General features: G+C 35.1%; 1 protein-coding gene across 1 annotated transcript in view; it reads right to left on the reverse strand.

Moving 5' to 3' along the window:
• Positions 1 to 14929, reverse strand: part of CCDC178 (coiled-coil domain containing 178) — a 115044-nt gene that overhangs the window by 51429 nt on the left and 48686 nt on the right. Inside the window, exons 15-16 of the mRNA XM_035894957.1 lie at positions 10956 to 11101; positions 7283 to 7442 (exon numbers count right to left, since the gene is read on the reverse strand). Of these exons, the coding sequence (XP_035750850.1) occupies positions 7283 to 7442; positions 10956 to 11101 (306 nt within the window). The remainder of the gene's footprint in view (positions 1 to 7282; positions 7443 to 10955; positions 11102 to 14929) is intronic.

Here is a 14929-nt window from a genome sequence, read left to right on the forward strand (position 1 = left end):
TATGAATCAGTTATTTTAAAAATAAAATAGCAAGAAAGTGCATACATGGCATTGTTACAAAACCCACAGTGAATCCAAGCAACAGAAAGTATTGAAATATGATGAATTCATAATGCCATGATTTTTAATCAACCTAACATTTATACACAGATATGTTCCTCCTATTCTAACACCATACTGATACTCATTTTAGAAGTTTAATCTATAGTGAAACAAAAAGCCTCAAAAAAGCCCCAAAAGCAGGACATGAAGTTATGCAGTCACAGAGAATATTGTACTTATGTCCAAGAAACACAATCTAAATTATAAAAATACAGTAAAGATGGTAGCAACTTCATGCAATGGACTTATTCAAAGACATTTCCAGTAGGCACAAGCCTGCAGCTGAACTGACACACAGTGGCTTTGGAAGGAGCTAAAGTAACTCTAGTTACACCATAATCTTAAACTCCAAATGAGGAGAAAATTCATAATTTTCACTTTAGAGCTAGAATAAGAAACAGGAAGTTGGCAAAGAAGCCTCACAGCCTAGCTCCATCATGTCAAGTAGTAAATGTTACCTTCCCAATACTGCACTACACGTATACCTCATGAAGGGCATACATCAGGTTTCATACAATGAAGAATTTTATATTTGCCATAAATGACTAAATTTATGTAACATTAAAGGCTATCTCATGACTTCCTTGCATTGACACATTCTATCAGCACAAATCAGTCACCTGAATGTCCTTAGAATTAACTAAGCCCAGAGAGAAAGACTAACCGTGTCCCAAACATCCCCTAGGAGAACAAGCTGATCCTTCTTCATGCAAGCACATGAGGTAAAATTCTCATATGTGATTGTCCAGTACAAAAAGAATATTCAAAAGACCAGTATCTTGCCCTTAAGTCAGATGGAGGCTTAACAACCACAGCGGTAGTTCTAAGACACCAGTAAAATTAAAATACAAAAAGGAACCGTACCTAAATATAAAAATCTCATCGTTTGCTTTCACTTCACTGGAGATGTGGCATGCCTTGTGGGTTGCTTAACAACAGATACAGTATTTTTATCAGTGGAGACATCCAGACTGCAGGACAACAAAAACAGTCCAACATTTTTTAAAAGATAAGTTTTCATACTTAATGTTGTGGACTGTTTTTCAGTTACTTTAACCAAAAATTTAAGAAGTCATTTTATGAACTTATGGCCATATAAGTACAAATGCTTACTTTATCTTAGGAAAACAAAGCGGCACAGACACTTGGGAAGTTCTAAACCAAATATCATTATGGGGAAAAAGAAGACATAAGGAAAGATGTGAAAAGAATTCTAGGACTAGAAACTGTATCAAAATGTAATGTCCCATGTCTGAAATTTTTCACTTAATTCTTCAGCTCCCAAGCCTACACGTCCTCCTTCTACTCCTCCTATTCCATGCAGTTGCACTTTCAGGCATTAATTATGTTTTTTCAATATGCATGTTTCAGACTTGCACTAGATTTTAGATTATGTGGGAAATATTTTTTTTAATTCCCACATCCATAATAGAAAATGCAGAAAAGAATTTCTTCGGAATTAGAACAGCACCCTTGGTAAAAATCAAAGTATTTTTGAAATATTACGAGTGAAGAAATTATAATCAAAACTGGTTTGCAATCTTGGAAAGAGCCTTTGGGCTTGTAGAAACAATAACTAATAATTGGTTTAATTTTAAAAAATATAATTTTTAGACCATTACAATAGTTCTCATTGATGTTGCTTAAAATACAGTGAGGGTTAATTTGCTCTTAATTATTATGCATATGTCTTGTTTTTCAATGAAGAAACATAAAACTATCCTTTAAAATTTCTATTAAGCTTCCACTTTTATATCCCTTCGATTTTCACTCAGAGTATTATTATTGTCATGGCACCTAATGTCTAGCTATGTATATTCCTCAGAAGGGAAGGTGTATGACTTCCCTATGAGCCAATAAAATCAGTGGGATGGTTATTGGGGTAATACTGCCAGCACTTCCCACAGGACAGCATGTAAGTCGATACGCTAAGACTGCCCAGGAGCATGGAGTAAAATTCAAAAGTCTATCTTGTAACATGGGAGTCCCACATACCAGTGTAGCACACTGTTGGAAGCCACTGAGTCAACTAATTAAAGACAATTTTATAGCCAGACTATTTGTTATCCTTACCCTGCACACACATGGAATAGCCTAAAGGGAGCAACGGCTCTCTAGCTTTTAAAAAAATCCTCTTTTGTCATATATCTTCAAATGTAACTCTTGTGTTTACATGGATATGCTGTAACAAAGCTCTTCAGTAACATTAATATTGATTAACAGTATTTTTTGAAAGTAAGAGATGGAAACTGCTCTGAAGGTATTAGTGCAGCAAGCCTGAAAAGAATGACTAGAAGAAAAGATAACCTAAATAGATGAATAGTAAATGATGAAAGATACCCAGTGGATTTTACCTAATACCACGATGATAAACAGCCCCTGGATCTAACTTTGTTTTTCCCTATTTCTTGATTCAGCTTTCAGCAGTATATTATCATATTTCTATAACAATCCCTTCTAAAATATGCCATTTTGTAGATTATTTCATTAGTAATACTCTCAATATCTGATGAAACAACATATCATGACTAGCTGTTAGAACTAGACATGGATTTTCTGATATATCATTCCCAGATGGAAAATGCTTTTCTATAAAAAAGAAAGTGGTCATAGGAACATGCTGATTTGTTTTAAAATGAAAAACATTTAAGTTAAGGTAAAAACATGCTGACCAAACATTTGCAGACTAAACATTTTTTAATAATAACTGCTTCAAAACTTATTTTAATATCTATAAAACTTAAAATATTTTTTTTAAAAGTATATTCCTCCTCTTTTAAGCTTTCTGCATTGTGATAAGGAGACAATATTGTCATTCCATTAAAGGAATTTCCAAATGTCCTTTTATATATCTGATAAATTCTCATTCAGTTTTAGATGAAACATTGCTGAACTTGGTGCAATTTTAAGTTACAATGCTAAAGAAATATCAATTTATCACCATCTTCTCTTCCAGTATCATGCAACAGTCAAATAAGTTCATAGAAAATCTAGAAACATTTTTGGGAGGTAAGGGGTTTCTAGCAGAAAACTAATTTTAATTAATAGCATTAGGAAGTTACTATATTGCTACTATTTCAAAGGAAAAAGAAAGTCAAAGTATCAGTACATCTGTTAATGCTTTGGGTAACAGCATTTAATGTGTTTAACAAAGCACAAGTCTGTATCTACAGATGTCTGAATTTAAAGATGTATACATCTGCACTTCAGAAATATATTATCATGTGTCCAATAGCAAATACTAATGAGGACAAATTTTCACATTCCAAGAGAGTTTTGGTCATTTAAAATGTCTTGCTCAATCTTCAAAACCCACAGTAATCGTTTTTACAGTTACTTTAATTGAAAGTACAATAATCACATTAGCAGCAGAAAATAAGAGCAAGCAGGCTTGTTTTGAGGTTAAGAAAAAAGGCACAGCATAATCATTCTAGGCGTGATCCAACACTCATTATGAATTGTTATGTCAAAGAATTCTTATCTGTGTGTTTAATACAGCACATATCAGCACTGAACCAAATGGCAGTATGATAGTTTGGGGACTGTACTGCCTCTGTAGAACATAAGGTAATGAGATGCTATGAGAGTAGTTACAAATAGCACAGTGATAGAATATGCCTATAAGGCATAACTTCATCATTATGCACGTAAATTTCACCACATTCATAGCATGCCTGTTAGTAAAACAAAAGTCACACCTTGTATTTACCTGTGAGATTTGTTACATTCATGAGTCACAGTCTTATCACTTGGCAGCCCTTTCTCTTGGGAGAAGACAGCATCTAGAAGGTCTGCAAATCAGTAACTCGGCTCTCCAGCCAAATCACACCATGTGTGCTGCTGCAAGGACCAGGCACACAGATTCTTCAGCTTCTCATCCTATTCAATTCTGATCATATTCATGAATAGATGGTTTCTATCCCCCAGTGCACCACAAGAGTTGCTCCACAAGATTTCTTTCTCTGTCTGGATCTCTGCTGAAGCCACTAGTTTCCTATGTAGGTTCTCCCATATCAGGACCATTCTTCAACTCTATTTCCTTTCAATCTTCAACTCCACTGCCCTTCACAATGCTGACAACAAGGGTCCCTAGTTTTCTCACCAAATTTCTCACCTAGTTTGTGGCCAGTTTCTCTCTTGATAAGATTGTTTGATCTCCTTTATAGATTTAACAGTCCCAACTAGCCTCCAGGAGAGAGGGATCTCTTGCTTGAATGAAGAGGTCACTCTCTATCCTCTTCCTGTCAAGCTTTTCAAACCTTTTTTTCTCTGCAGAAAGTTTTTCCTTTCTCCTCTTCTTGCTTACTGGCTTTTACTCACCCTCACAAAATCTACAAGTCACCACAAAAAGGACATTTTATTGGACCTTTCCGTAGATCTCAGGCTGGGGTTTTCAATCTCACTGGTCTTTCCATTTATTACTGCATCATTCTCTTCTGCATACCTGTCCATCTTAAAAATGAGATAATGACAATGATTGATAATTCTAACCTCCAAACTGTGCTGCTAGCTGTGCACCTCTAGCTTTTTGTATTGACATGTATATCTGCATTTCTCCTTAAGTAGAAGGAACTATGAATTAACTTTCCATTTTCAGAATCAAGAGTTTGTTTTGCAGCTTAAATCTCAGCCTGGAATTAACCAAAGCATCTAACAGCACTTCTCCCAAACTAAAAGATACAACTTATGTTGAGTGGCTTGAGGTTTTGTTTTCACCTTAGCTATGAATACGTATGACATTGCCATTTATATTCACAGCCTATATAGGAAACATCCCCTTTTAGTTTTTATACTTCATGATACTTGGAACAAAATACTCAGATTTTTTCAACTATTGAGACAGGCAGCTCTCATTCAGTATAAAATCTCACTGGAATTTCTAGAAACCCTAGATCAGAATCTCCTGAACCACTTCTTTTACTGTGTACTCCAGAAGTTAGGGCATTGCTCTTTTATAATTTTCTCCCCATAGGGTTAATCCTGAGAGGATTACTTCTTCAGCCACTCATCTCTCACCTTAAAAATATGCTTAGTCTATTCCTACTGAGTTATCTATCAGCTGGCATTGAATGGTCTCACCCAGATTCAGACTGTGAAAACTGGTCTAACACGTATGCTCCATTGCTATTTTAGTAAACTAGCTTTCATCTCCAGACCCTGGGTGACAAAGTCTCATAATCATTGTACCACATTACCCTTCTACAAAAATTGTTCAATCCAAAAACCAGAATTGAAATGTTTTTTCATTCAACCCTGATTAAAGCAGAAAAAATTATCTTTATCATTCAATACCAAAGCAAGGTAGATGATTTGACTTTTTTCTGTCAGGAAAAACTTCTGAAAGCTGTCCAAGTGACCTTTTCCAGAGAGCCAAACTGGTCATCCTTCTAAAAGCCATGGCCCAACTTCCACAAATCACGGGTAGCCTCCTTGAAGAGCTTGCCTGTAAATTGTAGTTCCAATGCCCTAAAAAACTGCCCTCCACCCACTGGAACTAGGCCTTCTGCCCATTTCTGTTGGGTAGTGAACTGAAGACCCTGCTGAAATTTTTTAATTTTCTATAAGGTACTGAAGGAATATTTGGCTTTGCCAGTTTAGTCTTTCCTGACTAGATAGAAAAAGAAAGTAAATTAACTCGATGTGAGGAGGCAGAGAAAGAGAGACCTTTTTGATGTAATATAAACATTTAGGACATATTCTATTTGTAATTTCTTAATTTAAAAAAAAAGAATTCAAATGGATCAGTGGGATTTGGGATTTTATAGACATGAATAAATGTTCTTATTTGTATTTTTCATAAAAATAATGAGGAATGACATAAAAATGACTATGTAATAACAAGGTAAATATTCAAAGGGTGGCAGTGTGTGCCTCCATTCCAGCTGTCGGCCTAGACTCAGAGTTGTCGTCACTGAGACCAGCAATGCATTCCTGTAAAAACTAAAACAGGCTCTCAAGTATGCAGCATGTTTCTGTTTATACTTAACCACCAAAAGCTTGTCATAATCTCATAACTCCAACATTAATTTAATAACAAAATACTATTAAGAGCTCTGTACTTCATGCACTACCCATAACTCAATGTGTAAAGGAGGCGGAAGAGACGAGACAGGATGAAACAGGACACATTAGGAAAAACAAATCTTGATGTCCTAGAGAAGGAGATAAGAAAGGTACCTCACCAAATTATCCTTACAGTTATTTTTGAAGTTAAGGTGATAATGAGCAAGTCAACATACTGGCAAGTACTTCTTACCTCAGAATTAATTTAACATAACAAAGGAACCAAATATGGTAGTTTGAAAGGACTAGTATCCCTGTAAAAAGTAATAAAGTAGCAATCTATTTTTTGAAAAACATGTTCTTATTATTGCTATTTCCCTTCCTTCCATATCCTGATCAAGTTCAGATTTTGCAAAAACAAACAAAAACATTACTTAACACATTGTAAATAGGAAATAAAAGTGAATACTAAAGAGAATGTACTAAACTATTCTAAGCTAACTGAGAAAACTATATGATGGGCATAAAAGTAAGGAACACAAAATCAGAAGTGAATATTTTAATTATTTTTAACACAGCTACAATATCAAAAATCTTAATCTGGGAATGTCTCCCCAAAGGAGAAACATTTTAATGTTATAATTTCCATGTAAAACCAAACAAAATGATACACAAAAGGTTAGGCAATTATCCATTTTTTTCAGCAAAAAAAAATTAAATATAAAATAATACAGAAAATAACTTAGAGAATTGTATTTCCATCTGATTTCTCTGAAGATTTTGTGGTTATTACCCCTGTGTATTTTATACGTCTATGTCAGATAGCTCTGATTCCTCAGTTACATCTACACAGACTCTGGCTCCCATCTGCTTGGTAACAACCACAGCATATAAGATCCAGATGAGGGTCCTGTTATGGAATAGCTCCTGACAGTTCAGAAACAGCTTTATCCAATAGATCAGAGTTTGACTGCTGCACTGTCAAGAAGATTGCATGCAGTGAGCTCTACTCTTGTACTTAGTGATTAAAAAGGAATGGAAACTTATTGATGCTGATCTTAGTCAAAATTTTCTGAGATTTATTTGTTACTGAGCACTTGGTGAAAAGGAAAAAAAGAACTAACCAAACAGTTGTTTCACTTCTCACATAAAGAAACCCAGCTCTGATAATACTCACTTCTGAATCTTTCAGGTTTTTCTTTCTAATCTGTAGTAACTCTCCGTATGTTTTTTCTTCATGCTGTAACCTTTTCTCATATTCTGCTAACTCATCTTGGAGATGATTAAATACCATCTGAACATTTTGCTGCTTAAACATCACACCAGTTAAATTTTTCCTTTGAAAGAAAAAAAAAAAATCAGTGAAGTAATCAAGATATTCTGCTATAGTGGTTTTTAGTCTTCACTTACAGCTTTAATGTTTAATTTTATAATAGATAAAATAGACAGAGTCTTCTTGCAAATAATGATACCCTTTAAAAAAAAACAAAGAGCTATATGATGGAGCTTATCATGAATGTTTAGACCACTTAAAGACACTTTGCCTATCAATCCATATCCAATGAGTCTACTGAGATACATAACTCTCATAATTTTAAAAAACAACTTGCATTTTTAAAACAACTTTCTAGAGAATGGACTGGTTCACTCCCACATGTAAATATCTGCTTGAATAATGATATTCTGAGACACAGAATGAGACCATGACCAGTGCCATATTGGGCAACCACGATTTTATTATTTATTGGGACTGGAAGTGGGAGGTTCACACCATTTACACAGTATTTTATTTCTGTCTCTATCCATACCTAGTACAGTTACTTTAACCTGTATATATGAAGTATGTAAAGTTAAGCCATTTTCAGAGGTTTTCACTTTGTACTAACATTCTGTCTCCCAGGGTCTGTATTTCTGTTACTTCCAGGCAGAAGTATATTTTTTAAAAAAATATATTTCTAACTGATTTTTCTGCAAAATAACCTAAGGTAGATCCTTGTAGGTAATGTAACAGTTGGCTGCATAGTAAAGGGTGTATCACAATGTGCACACAAAAGAGTAAACTCAAGAGACAAGTTTAAGCCTACTTTTTCTAATTTTAAGGCTTTGTTGTGTAAACTCATTGTTATTTTAACACTACAATAAGGGGGTTATTTAATTTTAAACCAAATCAAACAGCCTGAGAAAGGGAAAAATCTGTCACGTAAAGATTACGCTGAGTGCTCAGGAGCCATTTATGCTGTCAAGCTAGGAACAGCTGGGACCAATAATAAGCTGTTATCCTTCTTATAGATTAGCTGGTACTTGACAGAACAGATGTATTTAGGAGTTTTGGAATTTAGTTCTAAATTCTGGAGGTCACAAGATCCTTCTCACAGTCTCTTCTGAGACTCCCTGCAGAACAATCCCCTTTGCAGAAAATTAGAGCAGCTAAGGCCTCCTCTAAATCAGTGTCTACAAAAACCTCTCTAAAGAGGGACTAAGGGATCCATCAAAAATTACCCAGAGTCCCTTTTCTCTTTAACACCCTTCCAGCCTTCCTAATCTCCAGTACCTCCCCTTAACTTGCTTCCTGCCCTTATTTCCTTCTCGCTGGAAGTAGGCAGACCATATGGGAACTGATGCATATAAATGGTAGGGACTGCAATACAAGCGAGCTCCTCACACAAACCTTAAGTTCACATGATTTGTTCATCTTCCTTCTAATTTAATTAGCAACAAACTCCACTGAGATTAAAACAATTGAGTGAATGTATTTCATTTTCATTCTTAACTTCATATATGAAGACACGTCTTTATCTCTTCCAAGACTGCAAGAACAATTTTGCAGAAGTCATTGGTATAAGACAGTTTCTAGGTGGGATACCTGTGGTATATAATTTTCCCTTGGTTAGCAGGTTAGGCTAAATTTTGCAGTAGACATCAGTTTTGTGGTCAATTTTATTGTAGAAAAAGTATTTCAAATTACTGTTATATTGGTACATTGTATCATTATTTGTATTTCACTCCAGTAGCTATTATTTAGTCTTTTTATTGCATTAATTGTAAGCAAGTCAAGGAGGTGTTATTCAGAGAACGATGCTAGTAAGTACCTATAAAAGGCTGAAAGCAGAGGCAGGGACTCTTCTACCTCAAGTTTCTTCACCATATCAGGCTAGAATTAGCCTGATGACATGCTCCCAAAATGGAAATAATAGCCAAGAGTGAAAGTAAAAACAGGTAATCCTTTATTCCCAGTTTGCCTATCAAGTCAGGCAGGTATCAGCACTCTTACAAAAAGAAGAAAGTTAAGTTCAAATAGATAAGTACATTTAATATCGAACTATATGCAAACACAAAATATAACAGGAAATGGGTAAAGCAGACTTTCTTAAGATAGGTTGATGAAATGCCATGTGACATGTAAGATTATTGGAAACATTAATAGAAGAAGGTAGGTTAGCCTGAAAGATTTTTTTTTTTCTGAATATTGTCACCATTAATCTTCACCAATGAGAAACAGTAAGCAATAAAAAAACACCAACCCCAAACTCTTCTCCTTTGCCCCTCGAGCACAGAGAGACTGAATGCTCTGGCAATCACAAGGCATAAGTGTGCTGCCAGTTTTCAGTCAGTCCCATGATTCAGAAATTGCCATGTGCTGTACCCTCTGTGTTCAGAGAATGACAAAATGGAAGGAGAATATACTAGCCATTGGGATGCACACTTTGGAAGACAGAGGGGACTTTTTGGAAGGTTTTTCGACTTTACAGTTCTTTCTACTAGATGGGATCTCTAAATGCATGTTCTCAAGAAAAATGCAAGGTTTTCATTACTATCTATTTTAGGTCTAGAAGCTGGAAAAATTGCAAGAAAATTCCTCTCCAAAAGAGATATGGATTTCTTAGATACATAGAAACAATGAACTGATGGAATGAACTTCCAGTGCCATTTTCTGTTGATATTATCCCTTTCTTCTCTGAATCTGAATATAACGTCACTGATATGAAACTACTGAGTACTAGCTAAAAGCTGTAGAAGAGATTTTCAGGCATAGAAAGATGCCTTCCATTCTTGAAGTTCAGTAAGTTTCACTGCACATTGGGTCCCTCTGAATCATTCTGTTTGAATTAAGAGTTGGAAAAAACCCATATCCAGTCCCACATATTCAGCTAAAAAATGTATACAGAAAAATATTTTTTTTCCCCCAGTCAAGAATTTCATGGAATAATCTCTCAAAGATCAGTACATAAGTGAATGAGATCACAGAAAGGGAGCTGTAGTATAATGATGCAAGGATCACTTTTTCACTATTTAGTCATCCTCCACAATTCAACAGTCCAAGCTGCTTTCTCTTTGACATTGCACAGCAGGTTCACCTTCATCCTTGAAGAATATGCCTGCTGTGCAGTCAGCATATACAGCCCTCCAAGGCTTGCATGGCCTAGAAGGCAGCCTGCGTTATCAGTTCGATAGAGCCCTTTGAGACTATTTTCAGGACTCATCAGTCACAGTAAGTGCAGGTCCACACTTCTTAAACCAGAGAAAACACAGAGTGCGTGGAATCCTCTATTAATTAAGGATGCAACTGACCGTGAATATTATCAGATTTCCAAAAGTAATTCTGATGCCCAAAATTCAATTTGGTAGGCAGACAATTTATCGTGAATAATCTCTACAGATGCGTTAAAACTACAAGCAGTGATCAGACAAAAATACTCTCAAATTATTGATGAAAAGGTCATTACATTTCCTAGATATAATACTGTAAAATAATAAAACTATCTTTCATAATATCAATAAAGTGGAATTACCAAATTACTTCAGTAAAAGTAATAAAATATTTTAAAATTCATATAATTCATTTGTCTTACCGCAAATCAGTGATAGATTCTTCTATATTTTCCATCTGTATTTGCTTCATGTTCCATAATTCATTTAGTTCCTTAAGTTCATTTTTAAAATTTTCTGTAATGTGAGAGTTTTCAGCAATTTGACTGGAAGCAAATGAAATTTTTTCCTGGGAATTAAAACATAGATGGCATGTAAACTAGGCAAGGCTAGATTTCCAAATACTGTATTTTAAGCACATGATTATGAGCAACAATTCATGAAAGTGAATACTCAAAGAAACAGAACTTCTTTCAGAGGGGGCAGTTGAAGCACTTAGCGCAATTGGAATAATTGCATTTCTGTAGGAGCACAGCTTTGCACATCCAGTTACAGTTGTCCAACTTGTTGCACAATTCTTCTACTATATATCCATAAATTTCATTATGGCACTTGTATTTCTGCAGTTGCCTGTGTTGTATATGGATGGATGGACGTTTCTAGGCCACTGTCTTCATAAATACATATTCTCTTTTATTTTTGCTCTCACACATAAAATTTTTGCAAATAAGTACTAGCTTGCACAGTAAAATCTTTATTAATGACAGTGAAAAATAACAATTTTCATATATGACCCAAGTCTGGGTCTATTGGTTTCAGTGTATGCAGAGTCAGGGTCTTAACTGGCAACTTTTACTGCTAGACCATCAAAGTACTTACAGAATGTAAGTTTACTGGTTTAGGCAGACACCTAAAACACTGAACTTGCAGTAAAAACAAGAATTTTTAGAGGACATTCTCCAGGCAGAATATGGCTTACTTGTTATCTCTGAAAACTGGCATTATTCATTTATAGATTCATCTATTCATTCATAGAGACTTTCCTCTTTTAGATGTCAAGTTTTTCATAACATACTTGTCCTGTACTCCAGACAGTGGAGGATTAAAGCACAGAGAACAAGAGTCCTGAATTCCTGCCTACTTTCCTCAGCTACAAGTACACAACTCAAAGAGATGCTGACATTAAGCTGCTGAAAACCTTTAAATTAAAAACAATGTGTTCACTAAACTTCCTATTCTACAGAAGTGAGATTAAATTGCAGTGTCTTTTTCATTCCAAAAGTGACTGACAGTCACTGGGCCCCAAAAATTTAAAGATTCATGACACAAGCAAACTGCTTTCAAGAGCAACAGTATCTGGTAAACAAAGCTGCAGCTTCCCCACAATGAATAAGGTAAACATAAAGCACTGTAGTAGTTCAATAGTAATAAACAGGTGGGAGTCTTCTACTTGGGTGATACTTCTAAAGTGGTCTTGCTGCATTAGATTTTGTAACCCATACTAATGGGCTGTAAGCAGCTATGTAAATGGGTTAAATTAAGAGGGAGGAAAATACCTTTTGATTATCTTTATATATACACATATAAACATATGTACATATAATCTAAGTGTACACATGCATAAATACCAAATTTCAAGATTTTGCAATTCAGTAGGCAAAGAATGCATCACAGTATTTAAATAAAGATCAGTATTTTAAAAATTTCTTTAGATAGTGCCCCATTTTTCTGAAGCCATAGCCTGATGCATAGTCTAATGATCTTTTTCCTTATGAAAGAAGTGCTTCTCAGAGGTATACCTAAAAGGTAGCTGTAAAAAAATAAGGAATCAAAGCTTTTGTAACAGATGTTACCACAGATATGAAGGTGTGCAAGGTACCAAAAGAACATGACATTTTTAAGGCCTCTGAATTTTGTAGAAGTGTAATATGAATCTGTATAGGATTAGATGGAAATTTCAGGTTTCTTGCAGGAACACAGAATCATTAGAAATAAAATGAAGATATGGTAATTAATGCAAATCCCTATGCAACTGAACCGCCCATAGAGAGTCTCAAACCTCTGAGGAAAAATCATATTAGTTTTAGGCTCAGTACAAGGAAAATTTGGAGAAATGTCATAGCCTGTGATATACAGAATGTCTGTATGATCTGTCCCAGCCTTAAACTTTATAAATAATGAAATCTGAGATGATTAAGATATCAGGGCCAGATATAAACATGCACAGAAAGAAGCCATGACTTGTTTTTTGCCAGTCAGGTTCACATATGAGCTGTGTTAGAACAAAAATTCCAATGGAGAAGAATTTTGTTCCTTTGACTTCCTGCACTTTTGTCAGGACTTTTTAACCAAGAAGGCAGATAAAGCATGACTGCTGGCTTTCAAGCATATGCAATACTAGCCATTGAGTCAATGCAATCTGATTCCTATTATAGAACACAGAGAATCTGCAACCAGGTTTTAGAACAAACAAACAAAAATAGTGAGATACTCTACATTCTGTGATCCGAGTATTGATAGACTGAGTATCATCTCCTTATGGCTTGCTGTAGTGGTTAACAGTCCAGCATATCCTGCCTAAGCTGAATGAGTCCCTTGGCACTTGGTCATTCAGCTGTTCAATACATGAACAGTATTCTTCATTCTTCTTAGCTGCTGAACAAGGCTACTGGTGTATTATGGGGTAGAATTCATATGCTCTTATCTAGGTATCTAACTCTTAGACATTTAAATGCCAGCAGACCAAACTAAGTCACTTCAAATTCAATGGTGAGATGCAGAAGCCTCCAGGGTGTGATTCATCATCCTAAAACAGGTAAACTATGAAGGATTAGGTGAACTGCTTGATCAATTAGAAGTTGGAGACTACATTACTCTGGTACTAAGAATATTATGGAATCATAGCCATTTCCTCTGTAACATCACTTAAGCTACACACTGGACAAGCTTTAAACATGCCAATGTCTTAATCATGGGAGAGCACTAAAATCTCTGAATATAACTTTTCCTTAAAAACTATATAACATGATTAACAGAATCATATAGTGTGACGCTGCACAGCTAGAAATATGAGTTATTGTTAAAAATAAGACAGCCCCTTTTATAAAGCCCTCCTTTTACAAAACTAGAATCAGGGAACTGTTTTAGGCTCTAAGAAGGCAAGATTTAAGGTATCTAAGTGTTGTTACCAGTTCAGAGCTCTACAGATCTCATAAAATAGGCTTTGTACATTTTTTTATTCCACTTACCCAGAACACTCCGCTAATACTCCTCCAGAACACCAACTCAAATATTGCTCAAGTAACTGATGGATACAGTTATTTATGGTGACTAGGAAAGGCAGCATTAAAAACAATAATAAAAAAGTATAGGAAATAAATGCACTGAAAAACATTGTAGAATTACTGATTATCTGATGCTGACTCATCAGTCATTTCCACATGTTCTAAGATCTATTGGTAAACCTGCAGTTTAGTAGAGCACTATCTTTAACAGACAGGGATGGATAAACTCTGTTTTCCCTGTCAAATTTAGAAACCTGTGTGAATCAATTAATTTCCCAATGCTTAATTTAAGATTCTGTCATATATAGGAAGTCTTGGAGTTTTTCAGTAGAAATTACTGGATTCATGAAAGCTACGCTGAACAACATGAAAGCTTTTTTTTTTTTTTTTTTAATCTATATGACTCATCTTTGATGCTGTAATATCTAACTTAACTTTATACAATATGCAAATGAAAGAATAATAAAAATGAACAGAATCTTAGAAAGAAAATGCTTGTTTCTTCTAATGCTTATAACCATGTTTATATAAAGCATTGTGTTCAATAATGAAATTCAATAATTCCCTTTGGTGTATTACACAGTTTAGTAACTGATACAGGAGATATAAGCCATCATTTACAAAAAGATGCCATCTGCTGAGCAAACATGCGATCAGCAGGCACTTCCTATTACACTAGAATCTTTTTTGTCCTTATTGATTTTCTCCATTACATTTCTAAAGCCCCTCAAGCAATCTGAGCCAGTATAGCAAATGAAGAAAGCAAAGGACTTCTCAGTGACCCCAATATCAATTCTGCTTTGTACTTTATGCTGTCTCAAGGCTATGGACCTCATAGGTTAGTTCAAGCAAGAGACAGAAAATAGTGCATACACTGTATGTATGTATATAGT

Source organism: Egretta garzetta, unplaced genomic scaffold, assembly GCF_000687185.1.
Source record: "Egretta garzetta isolate BGI_Z169 unplaced genomic scaffold, ASM68718v1 scaffold35, whole genome shotgun sequence".
In the NCBI taxonomy this organism is placed as follows: Eukaryota; Metazoa; Chordata; class Aves; order Pelecaniformes; family Ardeidae; genus Egretta; species Egretta garzetta.